At 40.1% G+C, this 23,840-nt stretch overlaps 1 protein-coding gene across 2 annotated transcripts in view; it reads left to right on the top strand.

Moving 5' to 3' along the window:
• Positions 1–23,840, top strand: part of csgalnact1a (chondroitin sulfate N-acetylgalactosaminyltransferase 1a) — a 43,063-nt gene that overhangs the window by 5,799 nt on the left and 13,424 nt on the right. For both annotated transcript variants that reach the window (XM_064307321.1, XM_064307322.1), the window contains exons 2-4: positions 6,322–8,306; positions 12,326–12,542; positions 17,942–18,043. In XM_064307321.1, the coding sequence (XP_064163391.1) occupies positions 7,664–8,306; positions 12,326–12,542; positions 17,942–18,043 (962 nt within the window). In that variant the 5' untranslated portion in view covers positions 6,322–7,663. The remainder of the gene's footprint in view (positions 1–6,321; positions 8,307–12,325; positions 12,543–17,941; positions 18,044–23,840) is intronic.

Raw genomic sequence — 23,840 nt, 5'->3', positions numbered from 1 at the left:
GGTTCCCGTCTCTTCAGGTTTCTTAAGTATATTCTTTTTCTTCTGAATAACACATTTCAACTGAATATGGTCAATAAACAGGCTGTATTAAGATACCGCCTCACAGATGGAACACAAAACCAAAGCCTTGAACAGTCAAGGGAAGTAATGCCCTAATTAAGCAAGGCTAAATAACTTGACTGGAGTCACTGTTTTCTTAATGCCTCCCTCCCACCACACCTATTGCAAAGAGCTTCAGAATTTCAGCAGAACATCCCACATGAATGGACTTGTGAGCCGCAGCCATGCTGTGCAATGGACAGGGGAATGTGCATGCTGCATCACTTTCTGTGTCCATGTTTTTGTATTCAAATTTCTACCAAAATTATTCTTAGTGCTGTTAAAAAGTTCTTGCCATTTCAAATTCATGTTATTCTTCAAATGGTTACATCTAATACCTTGGGGGCATTTCCTGTCTGATTCAATAGAGAAAGATATTCTACATCACACTCAATGGTTTGTCTAGAAGTGCTACCTGTGTATCCAGTCAGACATGAGTCAGCTTTGGTCTTTCTCATGATTATGCGAACACCAGTGTGGGAATGGAACCACTGTGAAATTTGAGGCTGCCATTATACACTTTGCCATTAAGACCAAGACTAAGCTGGAGCCTGAGAAAGCCAGAAGAACACTGATTGCTGTACTTGTTTTTTCATTTAAGTGAACACTTAAATGCAAAAACAAGTACAGCAATAATTAAATACAGTCATCTGGGAGACAGTTAGGACACTGTTTTGGTGTTATATATATATATATATATATATATATATATATATATATATATATATATATATATATATAGATGGGTGACAAATCAGAGGAAAAACCAACATAAAGTGTCTTAGTAAGGCGTTCGGTGGGCCACCACAAACAGCTTCAATACGCCTTGGTATTGATTTTACAAGTCTCTGGAGCTCTACTGAAAGGATGGAACACCATTCTTCTAAAACATATTCCCTCATTTGGTGTTTTGATGATGTTTGTGGAGAGCTGTCTGACACGTCTGTCCGTAACCTCCGATAGGTGTTGAACTGGAATGAGGTCTGGCACCTGCGAAGGCCATAGCATGTATACTGTGTAGGGCATTTTCCTGGCATGCTTTGGTCCATTTGTCCCCTTAGAGGGAAATGGAAATCAATAGAAAGTTATTCTGAGTGATCACCTCTATCCTACGATGAAACATTTTGATCCTGATGGGAGTGGTCTCTTCCAGGATGACAATTCCCCGCACCACCGATGTGAATCATATGCCAATGGCCTTGTGTGAATTTATATAGTATATAGACATAAAAATATGCTTATTGCTTATTGTAACTTTCGTACACTTAGTTTTCCTACTAAAATGTATGACTGTGCCTCATTTATGATAATGCTTCAGTTCTACATATTTTAGTCTATTGGAATGTTTTGTGCTTCTTTGAGTTCACCTGTCTCTAATAGGGAATGGCTGAGTATCCTAGCAATTAAGCAAGGAGGGAATGGAACGTCTGTGAATTTAACCTTGTTTCTGATGTTTCCCAAAGCAGTCTCTAAAATTCTACCAGAAAGAAAAATTACAGGAAATTGAAGAGCTGACTAATTTCCGAATAGCAGTTTAATCTCTCACTGTTTAAATCAGGGTTATTTTGTGAAGAATGAGCAGTCCAGTGCATATAGTCTTGTTCAAACATCTTGCGAGTTTGAATTCATAAAAATTTAAAGGACAAAAGTAATTGGCATGGCGTGTGTTCACCATACGCTGTCAAATTCTGACATGTAAATCAGCAGTGGTGAAGATTACCAATGAAGCTTGCTGGATTATGGTGTGACGAAAGAATGGTATGTTAGTATTAATGGTCATATCCTCTGCTGTCAAAGATAGGAACTGGAGTCTCTGCCTTTTATGATATTATATTTTATATGAAAATATTTATGTTCAAAAACTGAGATTAAATGTTACATTATTAACAATGGACAGCGCATACAGCTGTTCATCATCAATATCATACCAGCTGTATTTATTTTATTTACTATTTATTTTGCAAATACAGCGAACAGCACACAGACGACTTCTTGCACAGAAGTCAAATCATGAGATTTTGAGTATCCCTCCTCTCCATGTATAAAATTCATACAGTATGTTTTAATATGGAGTGCAATTGCGACTCCCTGTATTAGTTCCATTTTTTTTTTTTCATTTTAAGTTAAATATGGATACATATGAAAGGCCGTGTCATTCAGATTCACTTGATTATTTTAAAATAGCCTTGCTATTCAGTATCATGCCACGTCTTTATTTTGGATTCATCCTTGTCGACATTTTTACATCTAACACAAGGGCACTGTAAGCAGACCTTTAAACAAACACCTATTTGTTCTGTATGTTTTACAAGCAACTCAAACCACTGAAATGAGAACTTTTGTTTTTCTGAACACACTGCTGAACCTTAGCCATAGCAACATGTCAATCACAATAATTAGGCAGCAACAGGACCCCCATATACCCATATATATAGGATCAATAAAGAGCCTGTCATGCTCAGCCATTTTGTTTTCAGAGACTCTTTTGTAACACAGTCAGATACAGACGGCTGTCTCTTGCAGCCATTCCATTTAGCTCGGTCTTCCCCTGGGACCAGACATTCATTACCCTTGTTTCTGTCACTGGATCGACAGTATGAGATCAGCGACCAGTCCTGAAAAACAGAATATGCCAAAAATGAGAAAAGGAGAAAACCTCATTCCTTAGCTGCAGTCCAGGACTATAAACTTGTGTTGCTGCTGTTCTTTCTTTCTTTATTTATTTATTTGTTTATTTATGCAGTTGAAATAAAAATGTAGGATGAGCAACCTCCAGGTCCCTATTGAACAGGAAAGTTCTTGATGCTCGAAATGGAACAACATGTACACTACTGATCTATCAGCTTGCAGGAGGACTTGTGTAATGCTTTATCAATATCACAGAAAAGCAGATATATTTGTAAGACACAGTCCTTTCACTTTTATTCCTACTTGAGTAGGTTGAGAGCTACCGAAAAACCACTGAATGTTATCTATGTGTGTTCAAAGCACTCCAAACAGACAAATACAAATAAATACAAATTAGGCCTGTAGAAAAATCTTAGATAGGTTGTTCCCAGTTGTACTGAGCAAATCTAGTTACAACAAGTGGTTTGGAATTTGTCTGAGCCTCAAAACACATTATGACATATTTCCCCTGATTTCTGCCAGACATTGAAACACAGTGCTCTTGCCACTCAAAATAAACACAGTCTGTGGTTTGAACAATGCACTGAGTAAGAGCACATAAAAGTATATGCTGCCCCTTCAGAAGAGTCCTTTGCCATAAAGGCAAAGGACTGGGTGATAGTGCAATATAATGGTTAGTGATCTGAGCTTATAACTCAGTGGTTGTTGTTTCAGTTCCTAGCTGCAGCCCTGCCATAGTACCCTTGAGCAAGGTAATTCACCCAAATTGCTTCAATAAATACTCAGCTGAACTAATGGTATGTAAAACTGTAATCTGTGCATGGGATGGGGGGGGGGGGGGGACAGGCCGAGTAACCGCCGCCCCTCCCCCCCTGCCCCCCCCCCCCCCCCAATAACATAGCATGATGATCAGAAAAAGAATGTCATATAATAAATATGGGGATTTTATGATATGATATACTGGTAAGGCTGGGGGCTCATCACTTATTTTATCCGTCCTTGTCTCTTCGGTCCTCGACTGACAAGGGGCTCATTCCAATCGCTTACATTATCAATGTTCATCTTCTCGGTCTTCACCTGACCCAGAAATTGATCAACGTCTGCCATCTTAAAGGACATTGCAACCCCTTAAATGTGCCTTGGAGCTAGGAGTGCGGAGCTTGGAGGCCCCCAAAGGATGCTTAAGCAAGGAAATACAAGTGCATCCTATTTGGAATTTTGTATTCCAATTTGTATTTATCTCTCCCCATCTGCCATGTATGTTCATTGACGTGGCTTTAAACTGATGGCTGACTGAACAAAGATCCATGTGCCCAATACACATTTCCTCAATTCCTCCATCCTCACGTCATTTCCTCATGTCCTTTCTTTGTGATTCAGCGTGCTCTATTTCTAACGTTCTGTAAAAGGCAAAAAAAGGATGGTGTCCATTGATTTTTTTTAAACTTAAAGCACTTTTGCTATAGTTCACTGTTGCTACAGTTGTGCATTTCAATTGTTTCCCACAACTGTGCATGAGATCTATTTATTAATTTAATAACTGACCATCTTAAAAAAACTTTTTTCAGTTTTCCGTGATTCCGTGAGCTTTGACGCGACTGCTCCAATTTTTTATCAAAATAATGACACTTACATGATTTTCAGATTTTCAAAATGGTAAATAGTTGTTGAATCCCGATTGAATAGGCAGCCTTTTTAGTGTTCAGTTTTACCCTGCCATTAAGATATAGAGTTCAGCATTGACTGCGAACATAAGTAATCCTTTCATTAAAACCAGCCTCCAGGCCAATAAAAGGGCTAATTGTGCTGTAAGTCAACAGGGGCACACACACTGTCTCTCTGACTCTCTAAGCTGCAGTGGAGGCCTTGCTTCTTGACTGTGTATTTGGCCAGACAGCTGGCAGGCAATTCCTCCTCACTGAGAGATGCTGGCGTCTCTCCACAAGGCCAAATTTAGCGTGTTCTCGCTACTTTCACACAACTGCTACAACATTGTTCCTTACTCATGTTAGAAAAGGACTTCAACATACAGCTATCAGAGCCAGCTATCAAGCTATCTGAGCCTATCCTTTGCTTTGTTCACTTTATACTGTGTGTAAAAAACTAAAAGTAAATAAATGTGTGTGAGTGTGTATATATATATATATATATATATATATATATATTTTTTTTTTTAATATATATATATACATACACATACCCCACACACACTGTATGTATGTACAGGTATTTGGCTTTTCACCAAAATACTGACACCATTGTCAGCTTCTGATTACTTGGAGTTTTGAATACATTGGTAGATCAGTTACAAATGTTGCCTAGTAACAGTGGGACCCTAGAGAGAAAAGTACTGTTTTGCCTGAAAAAATTGCACCACACAGTATTTATCAAAAGGAAGAATAGAAATACTGCCACTCCTTTTCAGTTCCTTTTTTCTAGTCCTGAAAGAAGTTCCAGTCATTATTTAAGTGTGTTCTGTCTGTTAATTAATCATCTGAACATTGAATGAAACAGAAATCTACATTCAACATTGAAACAGAAGTGTATCTCTTATGTTTTTAGGTAGCATTTCTGTACTGTCTATAAATGTTAACTTGTTTGCTTTGCAGCATTTGTGGCAATTGTTTATTTATCTGCAAAGTTCTGAACTGGGGCTATGGGAATTCTTCGGGCTATAAGCAGATGAGGTCATGCAAGAGCAAAGGAAGTGTGCACATGTTCTGGAATAAAAGGCAAGGTCTGACTGTCAGGCAGGACATCTGGACAGCCTACAGTCATCAGTTAATAGACTGTAGCTGGGGAACATTACAGCAGCCAGTTCTCCTGCCTTTTCTAGGAAAAAGAAGGACAGCATTCTTATAGATCTGACTAACACTGAAAAATGCATTGGCATTATACTGTATGTAGGGTGTCCTATAATGTCAAAAGTGCTACTGCATGGTGTATGCTAATATGTAAGCATATTAGCTACATATAGTTGCACTACAAAAAGCAATGGCCAACGTACTGAACTGAATCACATTATATATTGTTTTTGCTTTGCAGCTATTACTCAAAAGCTAGCCAAGCTTATTTAACAGTGGCTGTGAATTCATCCATTACAATGTGTCGCAGTCTGTTATGCTGAGTTACCTTGATTCATCCCACATCCACCTCTACGAGAGAGGTCTGGCAGTCAGCATGTAGCAGTGATATATTTCAGCTGTGTGTAATGTTCTTTTTTTATGGAAAACTTGTCTGTTGTATTTCAAAGTCACTCAAATTACATTCATCAATTCTGTTAACAAATATGTAATTTGCTTTCATCCAGACTGTATTGAATAACTTTTCATATATAAAAAAATTAATCGTTAGCTGCCTTTTTTCTTGTGCGCATCATTGCACCCCAATGATTGTGCAATGATGAATTTCTATTGGCTATATTGCATATGCAGCAGATTCAAGCAGAAGCTCATGACCTTATGACACTTACCAATTAATCTGTTAAACCAGTCCTTTGTTGCGCTCAAACAACCCAAGACAAATTTGTGTCCCCTGAAAGCATTCCTTTGAGGACTCCCTTGCATACTAATTTAAGTATTTCTCTCATTCCAGATCTCCCAAGACTCACAAGAGGATGCCATAATTGAGGAGCTATTTTTTTCCCATCGCCATGGAGAGACTTCATAATACATTGAAAGAAAAGCCACACAATGCTCTATTTGCTGTAGCTTGCCTTAGCATTGTCTTTATGGAATTTACCGTAAAATTATTCTTATGAACCATTGAAAACCTTTTACTTGATGAAGCACATTCTGCCCCAGAACGCATAGCTGGTGTTATCTAAATAGTTGCAAACTACATATGGGAAATTGAACAACATAATTAATAGCTTTGGGATATTCTGCACATTGCGTTGACATAAGATGGTTGACAGAACTTGTTAATTAAAACTATTCAGTGCGCACAAACACTTTGTTCCAGATTTGGGCAGACAATGGGGAGCAAACGGCAAATTTAGGTCACAATGTGCAAAGTGTACCATTAAGGATGCCTCTCCTTTGTCACATGACATGGGCAGACAGTAATTTCTTTGTGTGGGCCAGTAAGCTAGTGAGGTTGTGATGGGATGCGGGCAGCAGAAAAGACTGTGCTAGACATTTCTTGGCGCGTCACACAACATTGACCTGGAATGAAAATATTGACCAGATAAACAGATTAGAGCCACGTTCGATAGACACAGCTTGTCAGCATTCTTGAACGTCAGAGCAGCTTTTTTTTGCATGGGAAAAGGCACAGATGAGTGATGGCTGATAGTGTTTGCTGAACTGAAAGAAGATGGGTTCAGCAGTATATATTGAGTAGATTGGCCCTGGGGAAGGAGATGTATGCCTGGCTTCATAAAGGACAATTGAGTTGGCACGACACGTTGTAGCAGACTCATTAAGGACATCGCAAACTGTTATATTATCCCCTACCCATCCCCTACTTCTGTACAGCATGGGGACATTAAACTGGCACACAGTGATTCAAGCGGTCTGATAGCACACGCAAATTCATCTCACAAGATCCACAGGAGACAGCCAGTCATCTGGGCAAACAAATTGCTTGGGCCTTTTTATATGAAGGTGGCATAACTCACAGGATGCAGCACAGCAGCTTTTTTTGGTCTACTGAAATTTGACTGTGGGTAATGGTGAGCACAATATTACAAAACCCATCATATTTAATACCTGAGCCAAGTTTGCATTTAGGATACAGTTAGAGCTTGTTTTTCTGTCATCAGACACCTCCTTGGAGATCCACGTCAGTGGCTTGATTTCTGAAAGCCTCGTTCATGGTGGGCTGCCGGGCTTGAGTTTGAGGAGGTCTAGCTTTTGGGACCGTACCGCTCCACCTGCAATGAGCAGCCCTGGCTGCACAGGGCAGGACCCCTGATGTAGCTGTGGGTGGTGCTATGTTGCGCAGGGGACTTGTGGCCTGGGCGTCCCGAGTTGGGGTGGTGCTGGTGGTGGCCTGCTGCTGCCTCTCCCTCCTGTACGTGCTGGCCTGCAGCCCGCACTCGGACGAGAGCCGGGCCCCCCTGCCCCGGGCCAACTCCCCCACGGGGAAGGAGGGCTACCAGGCCCTCCTGCAGGAGCGCGAGGAGCAGCACCGCCACTACATCAGCAGCCTGAAGAAGCAGATCTCCCAGCTGAAGGAGGCCCTGCAGGAGCGCAGCGAGCAGCTCAAGAGCGTCCAGGACTCGCTCGAGAGGGCTGCCGGGGCGCCCCCCGTGGGCCTGCTGGACGGGGCGGCTGAGAGGAACCACGCCGACCTGCAGGAGTTCCTACGGTCCCAGCTGGGCCGGGCCGAGGTCCACTCCGGCGTCAAGCTGCCCAGCGAGTACGCCGTGGTGCCCTTCGAGAGCTTCACCCTGCAGAAGGTCTACCAGCTGGAGATGGGCCTCACCCGGCACCCCGAGGAGAAGCCCGTCCGCAAGGACCGCCGAGACGAGTTGAGCGAGACGCTGGAGACCGCAGTGCAGGCCCTCAACACACCCCGGGACGGGGACAACCCCCAGCAGCAGAAAGCGTACTCACACGCCGACTTCATCGAAGGTGAGTCATTCATAAATCCACAGGCTTCTCTGTGTTCATCGATACTGTCTGAATTACTGAGAAATCGATTGAAGAATGAACACACATACAGATACACTGGAGTCATGCGGCTGTGAGTGATGAATATGTCATTACACAAAAGTAAATGGACTGAATTACAAAAGTGAATAATTTGTCAATGTTATCATTTCTTTTTGCACTAGTGTCAAAAAAGGCTGCCTCTTGTGAAAGGCTGCCTCTATGAAATCATTGTCTGATACTAAAATATATCATTTTAAGTTATTACATTACATTATTTTATTATGTCACATTATTTATATGAAATTATTTGAATGTTGTAAATAACATTTGAAATATTTGATATTAAGTATTCTTGGAACACATTATACAGAAATTCTCAAGGAATCCATCTACAGAAAATACTTGCTGCGTATACTCAATGTATATATTTAACTAATAAACTGATAAATTGGATTCAGTGGAATAAAGACTCAGATAATTTGTTTTGAAGGGGAACTTCCTACAGAAGTTTGAGACATTTGTCCTTTACTCTAAACATAACCAAATCTAATTGAATTCAACATGTTCCTTTAAAAACATTTTTGTGTTATGTCTGTGTTGTCAGATTAGAATTCCACTCCAAACAGATCAGTGGAAGTTTTCTGATAGACCATTGCAAGCTGCCATGACCTTGTCCAAAGACATGTTTAGATTCAGTTCCAACCTTGTTGTGTGAAGTACAATTGTTTCAGTTATGTCTTGGAGTATCTGACATTTTGTAAACTATCTGGCATTGACAGCCAGTGAAGTACTGTAGACTGTAAAAGCCTCAAAATCTCATGGTCAGCAAAAATGCCAAACATTTTTTTTTTCATCATATACAAGCAGACCTGATTTGTTTTGTTGTTTGTGTATGCTTTTACACAAGAGTGCAGTAGTATCAACTGCCGCAGAATGAGAGAATGGTGGCAAAAATACAGCTTCTCGTGACTCATGCCAGGATATCCTGTTAGTCTGTGTGTGATGATCCAGGGTAGGAAATGAACACAGCTGTGTTTGGTTCTGGCCTGATCCATATCCATGTTTCTTCAGCCTGATGGAGACTGTAAGCTTCCTCTTAAAGGTCAGGCCTTGTACAGAGGCTGAGTTATTACTGAATCAGCTCTCCGCCAATAAGAGGACACGCCACAGGACACAATAGATCATGTACTAACAAGTCCAGTAGCCTGATATGCACAATAAACAGATTTTATATCGGGCCTGGAATTGCAATTGAAGGAAAAGTTCTCTAAGATGGCTGTCGTATGATCATCCACCCAGGAAGCCAAACCCAAACCCACACCTTACGTATTACATATCTATATTCAGTACAAAGATATTGGTCCTCATTATGCTTTACATTATGCATTTTGACATAATAAAGTATTTAATTGCATTAATTTAAACATGAAAGCACATCTTTTAAACATTGCCAAGTATACAGCTTTGGAGTATAAACTCCTTTTTATATGTTATAAACATATTTTATCTGAAACATTTCACCAGATTTTTTACAGATTATCCACAGGTAGCTGAAGAAATGGCCACATCTGTGTTTTTAATGGTTTCAATCAAATACAGACACTGGCTTTTCAACACTCACCTATAATATTTAGTGTTTCCAAGGCACATTATACCCATGCCTCAGATAACTTTACAATGCCTGCAAATGATGTCTGTATTACACATCCTCTGACAAACATGTTTGTGCTTGAAACACACTCAATCATTTCTTTGATGAGTGTGCCAACATCACAGGAAATGAGCCTGAGAATTAAAATAATTGTATGAAACAGCTGTACAGTATATGTGTGTCTGTGCGTGTACATATGCTGTGTTGTGACATCATTAGAGATAGCTCATCGAGTTTAATTTGGATGAGGGTTATGTTATTTTTTTTTCTTGGTGGAGTAAACCACACAGCAAATCACACCCAGATAATTTATCCAACATTTTATGAAATTTATTTTATGAATTGCCTCATATGAACCGCAGCATGATGATGTATCAACATTCTCGGCGTTCCAGGAGTTCTAAAGATTTTATTGTCTCGAGTGTCTTTTTGTCGACACACTCACCGCCTATATATAATGGGCTTCCTTTCAACATCAACGTCTTTATTTTACATATTTGCCATTAATGTCTCCTCAGTAGCCTTGACTTATTTTTAGCTTTGCAATGAGGGAATAAACTGCACGCCTGGTGCAAGTTTTAAAATGCTCATATGACGTACGGGTTTGCATTTCCTCACATTTCTTCATAACAGTATATCTGAATGTTAATATGGTCATTTTGTAAACTTAGTATTTATGAATTCAACCTTTATTTTTGTCCTTGGTCTCTTAATTAGCGTCCCACCTTTTGGTTTACTGCTGTAGCTTTGTATTGCCTGAAGGGAAGACATACAGGTACAAGGAACTGGGTCTCTCTGGTGGCTTTTGTCCAGCTAACCCACTAGTCCTTAGAGCAGTGATGCACCTGAGATCCAGAATGAAAAACTGACCATATCAGTGCTGTATGTGGCTTGGGGAGACATGGGGAAATGCATGCTGGGAAATGCATGCCATGCTGTAGCATCGAGAAGAAGGGCTTCATTCCGCAGGGTTTCCACTGCCTCATCCTCTAGATCATAATTAGTGCAACAACTGGCGGCTCAGCTTGTGATCTGCAGAGTGAAAAGAGTCGGCAGCTGGCAACATGACCCTAGAAGACCCTCATCCTGGTCTGCAGTCTCCTTTATGGACTTTATGGAGAACACTGCAGCAATGGGACAGGACTGCAAATATAATTAATTGTTCTAAATTACAGTAAAATAAAAATGTGGGTAATACAATTGGCTAAAAACCAAAAATGAACATTTGAAGGTAATCATATGTAATAATTGATACATTAAAGTGTGCTTTCTCACACTTTTTGTGTCTAGCCAAGTTGGGCTGCTGCGGTTTAATGTTCAGAGAGCAACGGGAATGGTTTGAGGCTGTAAATTTTCAAATGTTGGCATTGCAGACGTCTGTTCCTTTTTATTCTTCTCCATCTGACATCCAAAATCATGAAAACCAGTCAAAAGAAAATACCTTCCTGGTCCTCAAAAGAAAAATCTCCTTTATTGATTAATGGAGCTTTCAGGATTTTTTACGATGGTCGTATATTGACTGAAATTTCACTGAAATGTATTTTAAGTAGAGTATGAAAATGCCTCACCTGCATATGCACTGATTGTATTGTACCAAGCTCTGCTCTGGATTTCCAAAATAAGAGTTTTGATTAATGTCCTGAAGCTGGCAGGGCTTTAAAATTGTGAAAGGGAAAGTTGATTGCCGTTAGTTTTTCCAAATCTCCAATGCCGTGAAATGGTTCAATAAGTAAAGCTAGTTTTAAGGCAACCTGGGGTGTACAGCCAGCCACACTTGGCATTATTGCTTGGCGCCCTGAAGCAGCTGTATCTTGTCTGGGAATACAGCCGATGCTACAGTCTCTGCCAGGTCCTTAAATGCTCTTGTTCCCACCGAATTGTCGTGGGAATGTGATTGAGTCATTACAGTGAATTACATTGGCCCTCCCTCCCCAAGAACCAAGACCAAGTCATTTCCCAGCCAGACTTTCATGTGGTGTGAAATCTCCATTTGATTATTAACAGTTTACACAATGCTTGGTCTTCCCAGAATGTAATTCCGTATTACTCTGTGAGTTATTTCATTGAGTTTCTGTCCTGCCAGGAGAAGATTGCCGTTTCAGTTTTCAGCCAAAGAATGCTAATAAACAAATTAATTAAAACAAAATCCTTTTCTCTTGGCATTGTAGGTTTAGACTGGGGAAATCACATCGATGCTGAATATGCAGTTTGTCCAAAGACGATTATTTAGATATCTATAAGTGCTTCTTCTACTCTTTGCATGTTTAAATATTTTAGGTGGAACCATTTTGAACCAAATGTGTTTCACTGTGTCCACTGTGCCTTACTGCGTATTTATCATTGGCAGGGATTTCTCGTACAGAGAAGGACAAGGGTACTTTATATGAGCTGACCTTCAGGGGCGACCGCAGCCACGAGTTCAGGAAGCTGGTGTTCTTCCGCCCGTTCGGCCCGCTGATGAAGGTGAAGAACGAGAGGGTGGACACGGCCAGCATGCTCATCAACATCGTCGTGCCGCTGGCCAGGCGGGCGGACAAATTCAGGAACTTCATGCACAACTTCAGGTTAGGATTCAAACTCTCTGACTCTCGGCAGCGTTTCAAAATGTTGGATAGCAAAAAAGCACGACATGCCAAATGATCTTCGGATTAGTTATTATATCACGGTGCTGACTCACTGCACATCCCACAAATATCCCACGGAACTTGTCATTGGCGGCACAGCGTTTACCGCAGAGCAGCCGGCTTACACTGCAGTTTGCCTTTCTCTCTTTAATCTCTCTCTCTCTTTTTCTCTCATTTACCTGCTTTCATAGTTGGCCTTAAGATCACCTCGGTTTAATCCACCAACCCACCACTGCTTCGCTCAACAACATCCCTCGTTCTCATTCATGCAGCCGCCGATGTGACACCACATTTACCTGCTGTTACTTGTCCAGAGCCGTTGGAACGTCGACTGTGATGTGCCTCTTTGTGAGACCGCAGGAATAAAGAGCGGAAGCTACAGTGAAAGGACTGGCACTCAAACTGCTGCTGAATTCTATTGCAGTTCTTCCTGGCAACATGCTGCAGATAGTGGCTCCCTGACAGATATATGCAGGGCCGAACACTGTCATTACTTGATACACCTCTCCTTTACTTCAGTCTCTAATGATGTCACAATATGTCACATTGCACATATAGTCCACCTGGTGTGCTTTGTCCCAGTGGCCTTCAAATAAAGCACAAAGCACAAGGATAAAGTGAGGCTCCATATCATAAGATTGTGTTTTTGAGTTTTTTGACGTGCTATGATGAGTAACCTATAAATATCCAGCCATGTTAGCCAACCACTCTTATCGCAGGTAGGTTTAGGCAGGCGGGAGGAAGGCTATCGCAGAGAGTTAGGTGCACATTTCTCTTCTTTAATGCAGCATCTTACATTTCCTTTTAATTACATAACATGCTGCACGGAACAGGATCAATTCATTGATTAAGCATTGAGGCATAAATATCTGAGGCAGAATGGTTGCATTTCTGCATTAGTTGATTAGCCACTCAGCAATGCTATTTGTTTGCTGTTTGTTAAACATGGGTGGCCGCGGTTTGCTATTTTGCTGCTGTAAAATGCTTATTCTACATTTTCCCTTCAAAGTGCTTCACAGTAACAGCTGAGCTTTTAAACCTCGCATTTAACAACACGGTAGTTAATGTAAGAACTAAACTGCACATGCAGCATAAAGACATAAAAACACAGGTCTGCTGTGGCTGAGCAAACTGTTTTCCAATGCAAATATTCTCAGTGCTTCCTCATGGAAAACAGCACTGCTGGTTAAGGGCAAAATGTGCAGAAATTCATGAAAATTAAGATATACAGTATTTAAAAATAAAACTTGCCTTAAGGTGGTGGGGCTCCTTGATTATCTTATGCCAATATGACTGAAGGTCCACGAAGAAATTCAGATAAAAGCTTTTTTGTGTTCATATAAGTTAAAAGACATGTAAGGGATTAAAATTCCCGATTAAATGGCTGAGAAATTAAAATTAGTGAAATGAAAATTAGGAAATAAAATTTGCTTTGATTCTTGGTAGGATGGCTGTTCAGATTTACTATAGTATTGGCATCCTATTATATCACACTTTCAAAATGTATGACAACAGACTGACAAGTTCTGATCTAAGAGGCTTCTTTGAGAACACTTCTTGGGGTGGACTGATACATAAGGGATTTTTTTTTAATGTTAGCCATGTGAATGATATTGGAATCTTCACTTTCCTTTCACCAAAGAAAGCAGAACATCCTCGACCTCAGCTTATGCTCCTGTGGAACTGACAAAAGAGTTTTTAAAAAATGAATAAAATGAACAAAAGGGACATAAAAGTGGCTGGTTTTGGGAAGGTGCCACTCACTGTTTTTAAATTTAAAAAAAAAAAAAAAAACTAAAACATATTTGTCATCTATGTAGCGAATTTGTCATCTCCATTAGAATGTGTCTTTCAAAGGGCAGGAATTTCACATGGGGGCTGTGGAGCTGCCTCTTGTCTCTCTGCCCCAGGCAGTGTTTGTATGTGGGTCCCGTACTGCATAGTGCACCCTGTGCTCCCACTCAGTCTAGCCATAGCTGTCTCTAGCACTTCCTTCCTGCCTCCTCCAGTTAGCTGAATTCCCTTCCTAACACTGGCCTAAGTAATGGTCAGACCAGTGCCTGAGAAGAGTACGACTAGATTTCAAATATAAAGTGGGGTTGTATTTTTCTTAATTACACTTAAATGTGTACATCAGGACTCCTAAATTATATTTCTATATTAAATTATAAATTAAATATATTTAATTTATAATTTAATTAGGTACAGTTGGTGGGTTTGCTAAATAAATAAATAAATAAAGAATGATAATGGCTAAGTCCATTCAGGGCTAGAAAAAAATAATTTACACCAGTCTTCAGTTCCCCAGTACCTTCGACATAAATAATTAAATAATTTATTCACATATGGCTAGATCCTGCACCAGTTAGCAATTTATGTATCTGGTAAGCCCTGCAATAACAGACACTTTCATTGGACCATATAAATAAACCATTGGAAATCTACAATTTAAATCATTTGGATATGAAACAAAAGTACTCTCCATTGATGGGAATTTTCATGACTTCACTTCTTTTGCAAAGCTCTTTCAGCTCATTTGAAATTATCTCCTTTCAGTCTTCTGATTTCTACAGAAAAGACTGAATACCCTTGAAAGGCATCGTCCTTACAGTGAAAGGCTTGAATACTGTTGTAGAGCACCATGTGAATATTCATTTAGCACTGAACATGCTTACAGTCATTGAAAGCAACTTGCCTTTTGTATACACACGTACACACATGCAATCGAAAACCTGCTTGCGTGCTTGTTTATATTGAAAAAGATGCCCATGCTAATGGGTTTATGTTTTTCCAAATGATTAAGCTCTCTTGTAGGGAAACCTCCTTAGATGGTAAAGGGCTACTTTTTCTGACCCAGGATACTTTTGCTGCTTTTCCTAAAAAGTGTAAGCGCCTGGGAATTCAGGAGTGGTCATGTGCCAAAAGGGCTCGGCCACGATTTTTTTGTTGTTGTATGTTATTATTATTATTATTATTATTATTATTATTATTATTATTATTATTGCTATCTTATTAATGGCAATATAAATAGCTGACATTTCTATTTGTCATGAACATTTGTTATGTTTCTATTTGTACAGCTAGAAATTGTCTGAAGCTATACATATTTTGCTCAAAGGTAAAACAGCAATGCCTATCCAAGCAATCAAGCCTGCATCTTTGTGTCATCTGGGGCTCAACCTTGTAGCCTTGTGGTTATGAACCCAGTTCTTTAACCGCAGCACCACACAGCTACCTATATTTTTTACAAAGATTGTACCCATTTGTCCACCCCTCTCTATAATAAAAAGGAAGAGAGCGCACACTCCATGTAGAAATACATTTCCCGCTCCCAGTTCCTGGACAAGAGGACCATGTCACCGAGGAGTGTGCTTTAGGCAACAGGCTGCTTGTCTTTACAGTAGATCATTAGACAGGAGCAGTGGTGCACAAGGCGGTGTACACTGCAGACACAAATAAACAGATGGGTTCTGAGATGCGGTGTGACACATGACAGGAGCGCGCTGTATTGCGGGGTGATTGCAACGTCTGAGCCAGGGTGGCCGGGCCAGACTGCGGCATCTCTCAAACATTTCCACCCCTTCTCCCTCTGACAGCTAATCAATAACCAGCAGCCTCCTCTGGTTCCCTGGTGATGGCTCTCTTCCAGCTGGCCGGCTATTCCGAATGAGGAATTAGCCTCCACCGGTTTCTCGCCGCTCTCGGTGCTGGTCCGGGCTTTGCATATCTCAGAGGAAGCGGGGGGAAGAAGCCGCTCCCTTCCCCGCCTTGTTGTGTGTGTCGCATTGTGAAATCTGTTGACCGCAGTGCGCACTGTGACTGGATCTCTCATCAATTTTCCTGTCATATTCTGTAAGGAGGCTTGAAATCAAAGAGACTGACAGTGCAATTTAAGTGTCAGCGGCTGTTCTTTCTCATGCAAATATCTGGGAGAAATGATCATAGGGCGCTTAAGGAGGAAAACATCATAGTAATGGGATTATGTGATTAATCTCTTTGAACCGAACTGTGGGTTGAACTGTATGGAAGTAAAATATGATTATGTTGCAATGTATCAAAATCCAGTAGTGCTTTGAAATTATATTCAATGACATGATTTACCCTAGAATGTAGGAAATGGTTTCCATTGATGGCATAGCCCTAGAAGATGTATTACATTTCTTTAAAAAATAGAGATCATTATATTAATTGCAATTATTTGCATTTCATCTTTATGGCAACCGTGAAACAAATAATGATCTATTTGAAGTCCAAAATTACACACAACTATTGTAAGATACTAATGAAATAAAATTAGTGCATACTCTCTGTGAAGTTTGAAAGGTATTTATTTTGTAGTTTTTTGTTATTAAGATTTTAAAAGGAGCAAATTTACCAGGCAAGACAAAGAAGATACCAATAGGATCTCTGACAGCACTCCACGCCATAGACGCTAGGCAGACGGGGTTAAATTCAAATCACAGGCCCAGACAAAACACTAACAGCCTCAGACTGAGCCACGGTTACTCAGGAGGCACATAGAAAAGAGTGAATTATCAGCCGTTATAATCTCATAATTAATGTACCGTTTTCCCTGGGCGTGGGAGCGGGAGCTTCAGAGGAACCACGCCGCAGCCGGAAGACTTACTGCTCCCTCCTTCGGTAGCTAGGAAGCCTGCGCCCGCGGCTGGAATTTACAACGCGCCTCCCGCGGAACGGAAACGGCGCCGTAGCTCTCGCCACCGAGCTGAGAACTTCCTCAAGTGTTTCCCAGCGCCCCTTTACGGCGCCGTAAATCCGCCTGTCTCACCGAGACGTGTCACATGCGGCTGAGGGCAGGGCCAGGTAAAAATCATCCATTCTTAGATTTAACTGGCGGGCACCGAGGCGGCTTTCTGCACCAAAATGGAAAAAAATATATATACATACGCTGCAAAATGTCCCGGTACTAAATAAAACAAACAAGATGGACTCCCCTCTACTGCGTCTGGTTCCTGTCAAGGTTTCTTTCTACATGCCTTCTGGGGAGTCTTTCCTCGCCACTGTCTCCCCTGACTTGCTTTGTGGGGGTTTTAGGCCAGGGTCTATAGTTGGGTTGGTATAGTTGTCTTACTTCCTGCTTTAGTTATGTTTATATATCTGATGGTCTGGAAATGTTCATAGTCAGGTCCATCACCATTGTTCATTTATCGGTGTCTCTTATGTTATAAGTCACTCTGGATATTTGGACGCAATGTCATACGTTGTTTAAATTATGCAATTGTACTGTGGTACATGTCTTCAGCACGAGTAAACATTCAATGGGATTTTGCTGCTGTTTCAGACATTGACTTCTGAATCCTGATCCTTTTTTTCCCCAGAGAAGTCTGCGTTCGTCAGGACGGGAGAATCCACCTCACAGTGGTGTATTTCGGGAAGGATCAGATGAGCGAAGTGAAAGGAATCTTGGAAAACACTTCCAGGTGAGTCAGACCATCTCCCCTGATAATGCCGCCAGCTCAGGAACCTGTGAGTGTGTGAGCGTTTCCCAAAGCTCACAGGCCTGGATTCAATTAACATTAGCGTGAGTTGACTCACGCTTGACTTCAATGTGACTGTTATGTTTTCTTGTGCAGTTTGTCAAGTCAATTCTGGTTATCCTTGAACTAGCCAAAGAAAGAAAACAGTGACCACATGCATTAAGGATAATAATAAGGATTATAAGGAGCATTTTAAGAAGCAGTCAAAGTTAAATGAAAATATTCATTGAATTCAGGCAAGAAAGTGAGATTTATGATTGTTTTTCCCCTCACCTTTTTTCTACAATATTTGAAAGCATTAGTGTCGCACGTATGTATGCTGGGAGCTCAGCAGCTAAAACACATACAGCCCTCTGTACATGACTAACTGTACTACAGTAGAGCTAGCACCAAATGGCAGAGAGACGCATCCTTCGCTGATGGCAGATCGTAGTCAGTGGGTGCCTGCAACACTACCAGAAGGAGCTAATGCCAGCTCTACCAGACCATGCATAACTTGACAGAAACAATTGATTTCCACTGTTGCAGACTCCTGTCCACAGTCAAAAAAGGGAACAAGTATGACTTAAACCACTAATGTCTTGACTCTTGAACCCCATTTCATACTGAACATCTTTCATACTGAATATGTTTGTTTGTTTCATGCACATCATTGTGTTACCTCCAATATGGCAAATATGATGCAGCAGAAATCTGCAGTTTGCTTGTTTCTTCTTGATGGAAGCAGTACTTCAAAAAGCTATAAAATTGCAAGCACAATCCTAATTTGAGGAACGTATTGATTTTACACACTCCCAGCTACATGTCACTTATATGCACCTGAGATAATAGGTATCCTCGCTCCAGATAAATAGTCTCTTAAATAGGTGGTTTATTCAAGTGTAACTAAATATAATTCAATTAGACCCACACCCATAGATTGAAAATCCACATTAAACTCATCCACAGTTCCCATTCAACTGCAATTTCCTTTTAAAAAAAAAAAAAAACAAAAAAAAAAACTTCAGTTTTACAAGGCATGAATAGCTTCAGAAAACAGGCATCATGTCATACATTTAAATGGGGCTCCTTTGTGTATCTTAATTATCCAAATCCGCAAATAAAAGCACAGCATGTAAGAAATAACAGATCCGGTATACACTTAAATACACCTCTTACAACTGTATTTTCATTCGGGCATTTAGACAATAGAAACTAAACTAAAACAAAACTAAAATAAATAGTAGGCCTATTCCCTTGAGTTTCCAGTTCAAGTTTGTGTGGTTAATCTTCTGATTTACAAGCAAAGTCAAAAAGTGCCTGTCTTTGTAATGATACAGTTGAAAATTGTTTACATTTGTAGAAAGAGAATGGTACTGCATGAGAATAAAAGTATTACCTCCCAGAGGTCATCAATAATTTTGAAAGGTGTCTCATTTGTTAATCAAGAAAATGAAATGTAAACATTTTGAGTACCATGAGTCTTTATTATGTTCACAGATTAATTCTGGGTTTAACTGTGTACGTGTTAGATGTTGCCAGAATTAAGCAATAAATGCCTCCTTTAGTTACGTATATGCTATATATCCATATAAAAAGGAGAAGCTCGGTTAATTTTGTTGTCAGCCAATAATGGTGACAAAGAGGGGGACATTGCAAAAGCTACAGAACAGCCAACAGTGTTGCTGCTAACAGTCAGCTAACATAAGGGCGGCATGAAAAAACAAACAATAATCTGGGAAAGTTCTGATTTAATTCCATTTTAATTAGAGAGGCATATTTATGTAAACTGCCATAAAATTACATTAATTTTATAATCCATTTTTGTCCGTATTCTTTGTAAAAGTGTGATTATCTCAAATCCATTGAGCCGTAATTTCATGTGCTGGCCAATAGGTTTGTCATATTAATTACACCTTTATTTACTCAAGTAATGGCTACATACATAAAATTTAATTAGCCATAATTCATGTGACTTGGAATTCAATGGGCCACAGCTACCTTTCAGTGAGAACCATTCCAAGTATGCATCTATTACATCCCCACTCAAGTCACTCAAACCAGGATTTAAGCAGGGGAAAAAAGCACTTAACTTTTTTCGAGTTAAGTGTGCTTATCTCAAGCCAGGATAAGGCCCTTATTGCATACTAGCCTGTAATTGATTGTTTGTGAAGGCATCATTAGAATGATATAATCTCACAGGAATGCAATTTTCAATAAATAAGATTTAGGCAAATCTATTTCCGCCAACTGGAATTTTATTTATGGAAAGGTTTGTTTTTTTCAAAGACTCCACCAGAATGTACCCACATGCCAAAATCAATTCTGTTTATAATGAAGGCGGCCCATGTTCAATGCTAAATTTATATTTTTTCATGAGCACAATTTTGCAAATGGCAATAAATAAATCCGCCCACAATGTGCTTCGTTCCTGGTTGAAATTGAAGTGGTAATATATTTTAATAAAAATTTACTGAGGATTTGTTTTCCGTTCAACATAAGAAATACGCCCTTGCACACAGGGAGCCGAGTAAATAGTGCATACTTGCACTGTGTTAATAAAGCATTTCAAAACAACTCTCATCGCTTGATGAATAATGCAACAGTGGGCAACTGGCAACATGGACTGACCCCTTGCCTGTGTAGGAAATTACAGGTCTTTGTGGTCGGGATAGATCGGGTCCAGGATAGCATTAGATCACCAGGTTTTTTTGACAGGTTGCTGATGTCTGGCAGGCTGCCATTATCCCCGCACCCTTGCCAGATGGATTCTTGCTTTTTGCCGTACTTGATTGAATCTCTGATGTCAAACCCTGCCCGGAGAAATTAGACAGACAGGCTCCCAAGGGAAGCTCATCACACCACATCTGAAATCACTGTTAATAGATCTGTCTAAATGCTGTTTTTTTTTTTTTTCTTCTTCCTGCTGCAGTGTTTTCTCCCAAGAGATTTTCTGAGCCTCTCTCCATTTTATGAGGATTTGAAGAAGAGAAAAACATTTTTAAAAGGTGTTCAAAGTAACCATCAGGGAATGACTGGTCCTGTTTTTCTTGTTAAGCAAGTAAAACAAGTCCTCCAAGGCCAGCTTTTTGCACATCCGACAAGTGTGTAGTCAAGAGACTGTAACCTTGCCCTTTGATTTCAATCTAAATACAAAACAGTTTCAATTAATTCATGATTAAATAAACAAATAAATAATAGGTGAAAAGGAGAGCTGGAGGCTTTTTGACCAAAGTAAAGAGAAGCACAGGTGTGTAGCCCTTCAGTTGATGGTTTCAAGCAAGAGTTTATTCAGAATGCTTTTGTGCAACCACAAAAAATTTTTATTGAAACTGGGACATTAAGTTACAGTTGATATTGGGGCTGCAGACGATCACTATAAGAAGAGGAAAATATATCATTATTTAATATTTTGCTAAATAATTTTGTACTTCCCAAAGAGGGAAATTTACACAGATGTCAGTTTCTCCCCTATAAATTGTAAGTATTTACTCAAATAACTCAAATAAAACAATACTTGCTTGTTATTCTACATGACAAGCCTACCCTAGTGTACAATATTTGTGGTCAAAGGGAGCAGAGCTTTGTTATTGTGAGGATGCATTGCATTATTGTAATGTCCTATGAATGTTGAGAAATGCCAAAATGCAAAAACTCCATGGACTGTTTGTCCTAAGTCCTTCAATGTCCTATAATTGTGCTTGTCTAAGTCAATTAATGAATTAGTGGGTTTCTACCCAGTCTGTTATTCAGAAATCTCTGCTCTGGAATTATATGACATAGTTTATACAATCAAGCAGCAGTTGGGATGAACTTGGTACAGATTTCCCAGTACCAAATTGTCTGTACCATCTGTACACCAGACTCCACCTCTAACAGAACAATGGTCACAGCATATCCATTGCTGGCCAGTTTCCAAGCATTTTAATTGGTAGGTGTAGTAACCACCCTAATATATATTAAAATCTTAAGGAACAGATGGGTCCATGTCTGAATGCCATATTTAACAAAATGTCAATCATAAAAAGAAGTCTTGCCTCTGTAGCAAAAATAAGTATGCCCCGATGAGTATGACTCAGTATAAGGGATTGCATATTAGCCAAAATGGATGTCAGGCATGCATAAGATGAGGATAAAGCATAGTGACAACTGTTTAAATAGTTCTTTCCCAACAGATGTCTAAACATCAAAGTCAAATCCATTCATATTATTATCATTCTGTAAGAAAAATATTTTCACATCTTGAGGATGTATTGATTTGTAATAAAGCTCCAGTAAAAATTCTACTTCAGCAAGCTGCCACCACTGAGAAATTCTTGTAAGAATATACTGTAGCCCACAGGTATGTTTAAATGCCCAGGGAAATACCACAGAAAAGTGTAGAATGTGGTATTCCGACAAGACTTCTGTGTTTCAGGCCATCATGGTTTTTGTGACCCTATGTAAGATGAACAGACTTCCTTCCTTTTCCTAAAGTCAGCATAGACATGACATAAAGACACATGTGCATACATAGGGGGAAGGGCTGTTTTTCTCCAAAACCGCAGATAAAATAGCATGTCACCAGAGATATCTCCAAAGCACCAGTTTATGTTTTAGAAACCCCACCTCCCAAGAGAGGAAGCCCATCCCGTTGGTAAAGTCAACAGCAGATGGGTTGAGTTGAATGGCACTTTCCTGCTTGTTGAGCACTGGGCCTCGCCCGCTAACAGTCGAGACAATGTAAACACGCTTCTTCCGCTGAGCACCTGCATTTCCACTGAGTGTCTGTTTCTGTGGCCAAGCCGTCTCTCAGTCTGGAGGCCCAAAGACAAACTCATCTGTTTGAGTCCTACTTCCTGTTCCCAAGCTGCACTGTGGCAGTGGGGTGGCCCTGGTATGCAGAGATGAGTCACACAGTGGTGCACCCAAGGAAACCTGGGATCTTCCTGAGAAGCAACAGTAGCTACTGTAGCTCGCATTATAATTATATTTTGAAGTGTATAGCAAACTGGAGATTAAAACTGTTCTTATATCTTCTGGAAACAATAAATAAATAAATACAAAAATGCATAAATAAATAACTAAAGTATTATGAAATGAAACTGCAAAGGCATTAGGTTGGATATACCAAAGCGCATAGCAGTTCAGTGATTCTTGGATTCAATAAACTGTTGTCGTAATGTCACAGCCAAATACAAGCCTTTTTCTTCACAACAGTAATTTGATGAGTTGTGTTATCACCAAATCTCACCAAACTGCTTACGAATAAAAGGAACACTTGCCTTAAATTGCAGAAGTAGATTTAATCCAGTTACCCAATGAAAAGGACTTTGCTTTTTTTTACATCTTGCAGAAGCACTGTAGGTGCTTTTTATAGTATCAGTGCTGGTATCCCTAACAATGGGTTTCAGCGGAGGAGAGTGTCAAATTGGATAAGGCACAAAAATATCCATGTACACCTACACCATGGCAGTGCAACATCCAACTGGAAAACGTTTTGAGGCTCCAGAACCTCTCTCCAGTTGAGAAATGCCTGCCAGGTTCAAGAGAACCTCTTCCACTAGATCTCCTTCTATAGCTGCAGAGAAAACAGTTATCCCTTTACCCCAACCAGAACAACTGCCAATCTGTCAGTTAGGAAAGTTAGGAAAAGCAGAAAAGCAGCCCACCAAAAGGGCAACACCAAAAGACAGGCTATAAGGCATACCCCCATAGACCCAAGAGCACTATCCAAATATACAAGACTGAAATATAATGCACTCATGCAAATGTTTCGAAA

The sequence above is a fragment of the Anguilla rostrata genome, chromosome 14 (assembly GCF_018555375.3).
Source record: "Anguilla rostrata isolate EN2019 chromosome 14, ASM1855537v3, whole genome shotgun sequence".
Classification (NCBI taxonomy): domain Eukaryota; kingdom Metazoa; phylum Chordata; class Actinopteri; order Anguilliformes; family Anguillidae; genus Anguilla; species Anguilla rostrata.
Note: the sequence above shows the minus strand (reverse complement) of the source record. Positions and strands in the feature narration are given on the sequence as shown.